This window comes from Lytechinus pictus, chromosome 3, assembly GCF_037042905.1.
Source record: "Lytechinus pictus isolate F3 Inbred chromosome 3, Lp3.0, whole genome shotgun sequence".
NCBI classification, from domain to species: domain Eukaryota; kingdom Metazoa; phylum Echinodermata; class Echinoidea; order Temnopleuroida; family Toxopneustidae; genus Lytechinus; species Lytechinus pictus.
In genome coordinates, this window is record NC_087247.1 from 12055809 (window position 1) to 12066934 (window position 11126).

Genomic DNA, 11126 nt, shown 5'->3' on the forward strand with positions numbered 1-11126 from the left:
ATCCGATTTTGATGAAATTTTCAGCAATCTTTTTCTATGTGAATTTTACTCTATTTATTTAGATATAAATATTTTCAGCCCAGACCTTCCCTTTAAGCTTACCCTTTTTAAATCCGAGTGCCACCCCTCCCCCTTCCCGGCTCGGTCCCTGTTCAAATTCATTTGAAGAGGTGTGTGGCATCACCAGCCCACCTAATGAATATTCGTGACGATGTGCATATAACTGTTTTCACGTACACAATATTTAGAGATTTTAAAATTCAATAACTTTGTTATTTGTTATCCGATTTTGATGAAATTTTCAGCAATTTTTTTCTATGTGAATTTTACTCTATTTATTTAGATATAAATATTTTCAGCCCAGACCTTTCCTTTAAGCTTACCCTTTACAAATTGACACATTCCATCAATTTCTGCAAGAATCTGTAGGATTGAAACATGACTGAAGGAAGAAGAATGTTGGGATCGTATTGGAGACGGACCCACGTGCATTAATTGCCCGCCCCTCCCCTACCTCCCTCCCCCACCCCTTGGTGCTCGTAGGTCCAAAGCCTAGCTGCCGACATGTGTTCACTACATGCAGAACATAAATTAGTACAACATACACGAATGTTCAATGTATATCTACCAGCATTTTTAATCTTAGTAACAGAAACTGTACAACGTGGTATAGCAAGAAATAACGACTCCCCGGTAAAGTGTATCTGGTGATGTCATAAAACAAGCGACGGCGCTGCACTGTGGACAGATTTAATTCATAAACCGGTGACATGCGGGGATAGAGCATCGGACATTCCAGACAATCTCCGCGGGAGTGGTTGGGGGTACTGCCCTGCTGCACAATACCCATAGTCTACAGTGTACAGCTTCCAGTGCTTTGCGATGTCTGCCCACCATAAATGGTCGGAGTGGGAGATCACTGCATGACCGAACAACAGTGACGATGGTTGAGTGCGCTTCCACAACAGGGACATTTTCATTTTAATCTCCAAACTTTACACAAAATTTATCCTTCCAAGTATGGGGGCAATGGCATAAAACAGCTAAGAGCACAATACTTTATTCACATACCAATGCACGGTTGAGAACCGTGGTCAGCGTTACTTAGTTATTATTACACCGGCCAAGCATGCATGACCTGGAATCGTCGGAGCTGTGAAATTTGGGAGATTGATCCCATATTTGAGAACGTAAAACATCGTGTGTAGTTTTCTTCGCTGCAGGTACGTATCGAGATATAAATATTGTGTACTTTTATACATCCATGTACTTATAATGTTGTGCTCGGCAATGAACGCGTACATGTAGATAGATCATGGATAGATTCACTCATCCTACGAACGAGGTTTTGTAGTCATTGACTGTTTGCCTTTAATACACCAACATGGTTGTAGTATTTGTTTACATACAGTTACACTACGTGGAATGATCCATTGATGGTGAATGTCGTTTGTCGTGAACACGGAACACAACATACCAGTCTGAGAAAATACACAAGGAAAAAGAGGCATGTACATGTAGCCCTTGCTTACGCTTCTTTAATTTCTAGTGCCTGCATAATTATTTACTTCCAAGTTCTATTCCGTTACGAATGATGCGTGTATGTCAAAGCATCCCTGCATTAATAGTAGTCGGCCAGCCACTAGGCCTGCATTCTTGGAGGGGGATTACAAATGCTGCGTGTAAATGTTAATCCTCCTCCCCCCCCCCCCTCCGGCCCCCATCCTCCAAAAATGAAAAGAAAAAGGAAGGAGAAAAAGTAGGAAAAGAGTTGAAAAAGAGTTTATTCAGGTTTAATATTCTACAACTAAAAACTTCGCTCGCACTCATATTGCCTTGCCCTAGAGTGCAATGGCGTATCTAGGGGGAGGGGCAAGGGGGACACTTGCCCCGGCCGCCGCTTTCAGGAAGGCCAGAAAAAACCGGAAAGGGTGCGCAAATAATTAAAAGGAAAATTAAAAATGAAGAGGAAATACAAAATGATACAGGCGCAGATAAGGAATACCACTAAAGGTGATTGATACATATACCCCCGTCCTATGGAGCTATCATGCATGCTTCACCCATAGCTCCATGCTTTACCCAAGGATGAATATTCATGCCAACTTTTGATTAGTAATATACTCATTCTCTTTAAGAATTCCAATAAACCTTCCTTTTTCAAACGCAAATATAGATTTTCATCTCTAGCTTCGGCTTTGCATTTTGGTATGTTACTCTTAATTATTTCTTACAAACAGTTTTGAAATATATTTTTCTGGTTTTATTGTCAAAGCTTTTCAGCAAGCGCCGAATTGATAAGGGAGATAAAAAATATGAAAAACTCTTCATTAATTTTTACAAACAGTAATATTATGTTCCTTTTAGGTGAGGATATAAAACAATATCAACTCGCGCTTTCCGCTCGCATAACGCCGATCGATGAGATACTGGGTTTTTTTCATGAATTCCTACAAAAAGTCCTTAATTTTCCCCTATAAGGTAATCGAAAATTTCAGCTCACCCCTCGTGCTTGCATTAATATTGCTATAATACCGTGTTTACACTATCGGCATTTGAATCGGCTCGCGGTTCTGAACCGCGAGCCGATTCAGCATCGGCTTTTTCATAGCGTGTAAACGCGAGCAACTTGAATCGGCTCGCGGTTCAGAACCGGCAATTTGCACCACCAAAGTAGTAGGTTCTGAACCGCGAGCCGATGCAGAATCGGCTTTTTTACTACGTGTAAACAGAAAGCCGATTCTGCACCGGCAATTTGTGCGCATTTCAATTACTTTACCATTGTGACGTAATCGTAAACGCACTGATCCAGCGTTGTCTTTATTATGACGTATATTGTAGGTATGCGTATCATTTCAGGTTTTTGCATCGGCTCGCGGTTCTGAACCGCAAGCTGTAACAACGTGTAAACGCAATCCAAATGCCGATTCTGCATCGGCATTTGGTTCAGAACCAATTGCCGATTAAGTGTAAACACGTATAGTCAGATACGCATCTAGTGATTTACTTCCCTTCTCATTAAAATGTTCCGATTTCAGGTCTAATATCAATTTTCAGCTCGTGCTTCTCGTCCGCATGAATTGTTTAGATATGCATCATGTTGATGATTACAAATAGTGTTTAGAATATTCAGTTTTGAGATTTTAAAATTGACAAAAAATAGGCTCACGCTTCGCCCCCGTATTAGGTCGATTTATTAATGAGACACTATCACCTCTATATGAATTCCTGAGATGGGTCTTTTAAAATGTTCCCTTTTTTCAGGTCTAAATATCACTATTTTTTTAGTAATATTGATTTGAAGATATCTTTTACCTTTTTTAAATTGTTTCCTTGCCCAAAACACTTCGAAGAGTGCCATTGCGCCCCACCCCACTCCCCCACTCACCGAGGCCATCGTGACGATATTTGCTTTACACTGAGCTCTGATTTACATGAAATGGCTTAGGCTTGAAAAGTGTAGAGAAACAAGTTTGAAATGAAAAATGAAATGTAAACCCACTTCAAATGATAAAATCTTAGTGAAAAAAATGCTGGAGATGTCTGATATAAGCTTTTATTTAGATTCAGTTATTTCCTCAGATCCAGTTGGCACAAAAAGCGTAAAAGTTGTGCTAACTAAGTGTTAACATTTTAATTTTGGGGCAAAATTGTTACAAAATGCTTGAATGTATATCCGTTTTATTCAATTGACTAAAAGTGCAAGGGAAATGTTGAGAAATGTTTGCGCAAACAGATTTCTGCGAGCTTTACAAAAATGGACAGTGCTCACTCAAGTGTAACATTCTGTCAGAACTTTTATACTTTCATTGGATAGATGAGATATAAATCCAAGAATATATGTGAAAAAAACTACCTGCACGTGTTGTATATTTTCTAATTCCCAGAGTTCTTTCAAAGTGTAAACTTTTTTATATATATATAGTATAGCGAAATAATATGGAGAGTACTTGTTTTTTTAATTTCATGTGATGGTATACCGTATATGAAATAAACAGGTGTGGGTAACGTTAGCGAATCCTTCATTTGCATACGACACATGTGCAATTGAAATAATGTGAAATTAAGCCACAGGCTTATTATTTTGGTTTCTTCGACGATTGTGATGTGCATAATAATCTTCGACAGTGGACAGTAGCACGAGAACGAAAACAATATTTGTCATTTGCCATTAAACAAAAACTTGAAAATTGTAAAGAGAAATGTAATGAATAAATAAGGAAATAAACAACAAATTTGATAAGATAATAAAAAATAAAACAAAATGAAAAATAATGAATTGATACCAAACTATAGAATTACCAAGAATGTTTGTTCATTTATGGGGGAGTTGTATTAGGCTTAACTCTTTTTACAATTTCTCGTTTACAGGGACAGATAAGTAATTTGCATTGTCTTCGATGGTCTTCTAAAAGAAAGGAGCAGTGTTGAGATATGGATGTCAGAAGATAAAATAAAGATGGACTTTTGTAATTTCGTTTTACGAAAGAAACGCGTTATTTTAGCTTTCGCTTTGGCACTGGTGACATCTCTCTCTGTCGGTTATTACCTTGCTCAATACGAAAATGTCTGTGTCTCCTCCATCACAAGCCTTGACCTCGGGTCCAACCCGCATTACGGAGATCATCCGCAGGGAGTGGTGCATGCACTGGATCATGGCTGCTACCTCCAGACATCAAACTTCAGCCAGCACCAGCATTCTGAAAAACTCCTGGCAGAACGGAACTGCCGAAGGAAGTTGCCGGTTGCTGTGATATTGGGGGCTGCTCTGAGTGGATCTACAACCCTGAAGAGCGCCCTCTCATTTCATCCCGACGTGACTGTGCCAGAGTTCGCAGGTCCCTTGAAGGATAATCCCCGATACCAAGATACCATGCCGTATTCCCTCCCTCAGCAAATCACTATTAGTGAGTGCCAGGAATATCTTTATATCCGTAACCTCTCCCATCAAAACATTACAATATTTTCTCCTGACCTTAAGTTCATCGTTATCCTCCGGGATCCCGTAGCGAGAGCCATGTCAGAATATTTGGTGCTAAGATCAAAGAGCAGCTCAGAGTTTTATCGCAGAAGTCTTTCACAATATCCAGATTTTCCAATGGAGAAACTCAGTCAGGGTATCCATACACGGACGAAACGAAATAGAATCCCGGGTTTTCACGAAGGAAATTATTCAGAAATAATCAAGAAACGAGTAAGAGATGTCGAGCAAACTTATCCTAAACGATCAAAGAGAAGCAAGGGCGAGAGAGGCAACTCTTTGCACCGTGTTAGAGAATACGAGATCCGGTACAAGTTGGAAGACAATTTTGAGAGGACCATTTTGGATCCATCATCTGGGATTGACGAGATGCACTTTTTGGTTCAACGAAGTATATATGCTAGCCAAATAAAGCACTGGGATTCGATTACTTCGAGAGTTAACTTCCTCATCTTAGACGCGGAGGTGTTTGCTAGGACCCCAGCTATCACACTGGACAAAGTGGAAAGATTCCTAGGACTAAGGCCTTTCTTCAATGAAGAATTCTTCACTTTCGATTTTCCCAAAGGTGTGTTCTGTTTCAATTCCCCGGTACGATCCTGCTTAGATCCCATCCCGATGCAAGGGGTCCCACCCACCCTCTCGGATGAATTTGTCAATCTCTTTCGAAAGTTTCTTATGCCTGCGATGATTGTCCAGAACCGGATCTCCGGAGCCTACTTCCCACACCTTGGAGAGAATCCCATGGTATTCACCCCATTTAGATAACAGGGTTACAGTAATTGAATGACATCCCGTTGTTGCCTCAGTCACATCACCGAAATTGACTCCAAATCAACCAATAGTACATACTAGTAATAATGTAATAGTTTTAGTTGGTCTGGAGTCGGGCTTCGTCGTTGTGACTGAAGCAACAACATCTCTTCCGCCACGGGATCGCCGCATAATAGCGAGTTTTCGCTCAACGACGCGGAATGAATCCTACAAGGCAGCAAAGGCATTGAAAGTTCAAGTCAAATCACGATGAAAACTTTGTCAAGATTCGGTGAATCTGAACAGCACTTTCATCCGACGATTCAGAGCTGACGAAAAATCGCAAGAGTCACCGACGAAACTGCTGTTTTGATCCACTGACCCTCGACAACCACTTCATTGTCGTGAAGGGCACTTGACAATATTCTCTACGTTCAAGAAAGCGTCTGTGTAATTTTTGCGAACTTCCTAATTATAGAACAGTGTTCGAATAGTTTATATGTATTGATCTCGTCATAGTAAGACCTCAGAGGGTCGTGTGTTCGAATCCCACCATGGCCTAGCGCGGCAAGGCGTCAATCCACAATTTGCCACTCTCCACCCAGGTGTTAAATGGGTACCCGGTAGGATGCGAAAGCCTATGTAGTATGCCTAGCAATTGAGTCTTAGAACTCTTGTTGGAATGCTCCCCAGGGAGTGGAGAAGGTGCATACATTGTATGCGGGCATGCAAGGATCCGATGACCGGGGTAATAATATATCTGTAAAGCGCTTAGAGACGTCGTTCCGATGTGTTAAGCGCTATATAAATGCGGAATATTATTATTATTATTTAAAACGCGAGAAGCAGACGTATCCTCAACATAAATTAATCCTATTTTTTTCTAGACGTTTCTAAAAATGACGCATTACTCAGCTAAGAAAATGTATTTATTTCAGTACTTGGTCATTTTACAATCGTTGATAAAATATTGAATTTCGTGTATGTTATGGTCAACAGGGTATGAAATATTAGAGGATATATCTTATTTTTGTTGTTTTGTTAACAAGCTTTCCTTAATTAACTTGCTTGATTCGGAGAGCTTTCCATGGTCACTACGAGGACTTTGACAGGTTTTAAGTCAAAGACGATGACGTCACATTTGAAATTGAAAGATAGAGGCAGTAGCATTTTGTTTGTGTGAATTTTCCTCTTGACGGGTATTTTGAGACAAATTTGTAGCTTATTCTGATATGTTTTATGTTGGTGCCATTTGTTCTCGCCCTCTACGAGACGTCTTTGTTAAAATATGATAAAAACGATACTTGTTTTTTTATTATATCAAGTAGAGGATGTCAAAAACAATATAAGGAATTTTACAGGACATATACTGTAAAAAAACGTTGTTTAAAAGATGTTAAGCAACACTGTTTAAGCCCGTCACTCTAACAACTATTGCTAAAACTTTTAAACAATTGTTTAAACTTTTTAAGCAATTGTTTAAACTTTTTAAACAATTGTTTAAACTTCTTAAAAACAACTTGTTTTAAAGGTTAAACAATAGTTGTTAGAGTGACGGGCTAAAACGTCGTTGCTTAACATTTTTAACAGCGTTTTGGCAGTGTACATATATTCAAATTTTGATAACAATCGGTATCGCTAGAAGTAGTAATAGTATTCGTAGTAGTAGTAATTGTGAAAGTAGTGTGTTACCAGCAGTAGAAGACGTAATAGTTATGTATTTATTTATTTATTCATCTATCCATTCATTCATTCATTCGACCATTCATCCAGTATAAGTACGATGTGCGTCTAGTTAGATAAATTTGAGAAAAATACAACAACTTCGTATACCGAATCGCAGTTTGCTACACCTCGACAGTTACACAATATACGAAGTGATTTTTTCTTTCATTTTGGCAAATATATACCGGGAATATAAGAAGTGCCAAATTATGTTCAGAAAGAGTTAATCTTTAAATTATTTAGATTGATATAGATTGCGATCAGAGACGTATACAAAGTTGGATTAAGTTTTTAATCTAATAGGTTTAAAATTCAATCTTATTCGATTGAAACTTCCGATCCAATTTAGGAATGGGTCCCTGACCACAATCTAATAGATTAACTTTCAATCTATGAAAATTAGAGAGTAACTAAGGGAGCTTTGACCCTACTTTTAAAGAGGACTCGGTACCCAATCTCAATCAGAGTTACCATGGTAGTTGCCGTATCGGGCAAAATGAAAAACTACCGTGTGTTGCTGCCCTCTACGTTCGTTGGTTGTAACTAACCCGAGCAGTGCCGAGGGTTTTTTATTACAAGGTCAAGGATTTGAATATGAATAAAAATGCACTATTGATTCTAAGCTGTGTGTAGTATTAAAGGACAAGTCCACCCCGGCAAAAAGTTGATTTGAATAAAAAGAGAAAAATCCAACAAGAATAACACTGAAAATTTCATCAAAATCGGATGTAAAATAAGAAAGTTATGACATTTTAAAGTTTCGCTTAATTTTACAAAACAGTTATATGCACATCCTGGTCGGTATGCAAATGAGGAGACTGATGATGTCATCCACTCACTATTTCTTGTGTATTTTATTATATGAAATATGAAATATTCTAATTTTCTCATTGTTAAGGGAAACAACGATTAATTCCTCCCTGAACATGTGGAATTAGCATTGTTTAATACTATATGATTTGGTCCTTATTGTCAAATCTGTAAAAAATGAAATATTGTATAATCCAAACAATAAAAAACAAAAGAAATAGTGAGTGATGGACATCATCTTCTGACTCATTCGCATGATACTGAGTTGTACATATTACTGTTTTGTGAAAAATAAGCGAAACTTTAAAATGTCATAACTTTCTTATTTTACATCCGATTTTGATGAAATTTTCAGTGTTATGCTAGTTTGATTTTTCTCTATTTATTCAAATCAACATTTTTCTTGGGTGGACTTGACCTTTAAAATGATCACTTTATTGGTCAGATCATGGTTATATGACACACTTTAATAAGATACTAATTATACAGAACTGACTGTGAAATACCGCCCAATGTTACCAATTTACATAAAGGTTATTGAACCCGACACCACTTATTTTCAGGATAAGGTAAATAGATTTGTAGTTAAAGGGGAATGAAACCTTTGGAACAAGTAGGCTTGTGTCGAAAAAGGAAAATCAAAGAATAAGAACAAAGAAAGTTTGAGAAAAATCGGGCAAATAATGAGAAAGTTATGAGCATTTGAATATTGCAATCACTAATGCAATGGAGATCCTCCCATTGGCAATGCGACAAGGATGTGTGATGTCACATGTGAACAACTTTCCCTTTGATGGACTATAAAATACCCTCAAAATGTCTCTTTTTGCTTTTTCTTATGGTGATACAAACTCTTTATCCATGATGTATTCTTTAAAATCTGTATTACATGCCCTCCTATAGAAAGAACACATGATCTACTGATATATGTGATAAAAGAGGCAATTTAAGTGAAATATATACTAAAGTAATGGGGAGAGTTGTTCACAAGTGACATCACACATCTTTGTCTCATTGCCAATTTGAGGATCTCCATAGCATTAGTGATCGCAATATTCAAATGCTCATTACTTTCTCATTATTTGTCTGATTTTTCTCAAACTTTCGTTGATCTGTTTCTTTGATTTTTCTGTTTTCACACAAGCTATCTTGTTCCAAAGGTTTCATTCTCCTTTAAGTTTGTAAAATATCTTTGGGTGATGGTTGCATGTCTAAATTTAATATAGCCAACATGATCATACGGATAAAATGTATTACTTACCAAATTGGTGGCAGAGTAAATATTAATGAACAAAAACGTTTTTATCACAATAACCTTCCATGTATCACCTTATGTTAAGGTGTATAGCTTTATATGCCTTTGCAATGGAATTATGTTGTGGGATTATTGCAAGGTTTCTCTGTTTCTCTTTAATAAAGAGGCGCAAATATGCCCTATGGAGCTTGATAATTCTCGTTTTTATTCATTCAATTATCCCTGTCTATCTCCATGTGTACAAACAATACCTGGGCCCTGTCTTACGAAAAGCTGAGATTGATTCGATCAACCTCGGCTATAGGGAAATCCATAAATGTTATGTTACAGTATTTTTTTCCAACGTCCGTTGTATACAAGGAGAAGCACGCTGAATTTTCATGAAAACGATGAATGTATGAATATACATTGTATCTAGTAAACATTTTGAACAAACATGCAGTTTAGATGTTGACGTTGGTGGCTTTCCATAGTTGTGGTTAATTGATCGGATCAATCGCAACTCTTTGTAAGACGGGGCCCTGGATTACATGCACAGGGCCTAAAGAGTAGCGTTTGAACGCGAATAATTTTTTTTTAAAAGTACGGATCACACATCCGCGTTTCTGATTGGTTGCCGATCAGGATGCGATTGATTTTAATCACTACCATGACATAATCCAGTTAAAACTAATGTCTAATCATGCAAAGAGAGATGCGTTATATACTCGATCATTATCACTAAACTTAAAGGTATATGCCCCCCCCCCTCGCAGATGTATACATCAATAATTTGTTTCTAATTTTCGAGTAGGTATGTTCAGATTAACGAAACGTGAAATGAAGCTTTGGTTATACAATTTGACATTTTTCAGCTGTATTTTCCTTCTTTTTTAAACACGTGCACACGTTGGTATAAAGTATCATTTTTTTTTCTTCATTTATTTCATTCAAGTCAAAAGAGCAAGATAGTCAAAAGACCTTGCCCGAGGGCTATGAAATCGAACCCTTATACTTCCATAATGTAGTCTATCAGCCACTGCACCTCGCCCTTGGCAGGGTTGTATTTTTTGCTTATTTGTTTTTTTTTGTCTTTTTTATCTTCTTTTTCAAATCAATCAGTTAACAATCACATAAACGTATAAATCAAGATCTTAACATAAAACAAAGATATATCGCACTATCAATGAGACTATACAAATTTCAGACAACTGATATCGTAACTGTACAATATTTAGCAATGCTCAAAACTATGCCAAATACAAATGTAAATAAACGTATAGAAAAACTGAATAGAAACCTCTTGTGACCTCTAGAATGAGCTACACAAATGCCAGTATATAATGTACTATAACGTCGTTTAAATCAAAGAAAATCATAGAGAAATAAAATGAACACATACAACATTGGAAATGTCAAATCAATTTTCCTTTTGCGCATAATGAATTTTAAAAAGAGATAAGATTTCAATGTAGTTTTAGGAAGGATATTTTGCGTAAAACGCCCCTTCACACTGACCTAGTCTTGTACCCCCTGCCAATACCCCCTCTCCCCTTCTCACCACTCCTCCAGTCACTCACACATGCGAACTTCATTTTCACCACCTACACCTCGCTACGGCGC

The 11126-nt window shown here is 37.6% G+C and overlaps 1 protein-coding gene across 1 annotated transcript; it reads left to right on the forward strand.

Annotated features, from left to right (window-relative positions):
- The first annotated feature begins 594 nt into the window (after positions 1-594).
- On the forward strand, positions 595-9719 carry LOC129257829 (heparan sulfate glucosamine 3-O-sulfotransferase 3B1-like). Its single transcript, XM_064096377.1, has 2 exons — positions 595-1223; positions 4372-9719. The coding sequence occupies exon 2, from the start codon at positions 4439-4441 to the stop codon at positions 5747-5749; it is 1311 nt and encodes a 436-aa protein (XP_063952447.1). The 5' UTR covers positions 595-1223; positions 4372-4438; the 3' UTR covers positions 5750-9719.
- The last annotated feature ends 1407 nt before the right edge of the window (positions 9720-11126 follow it).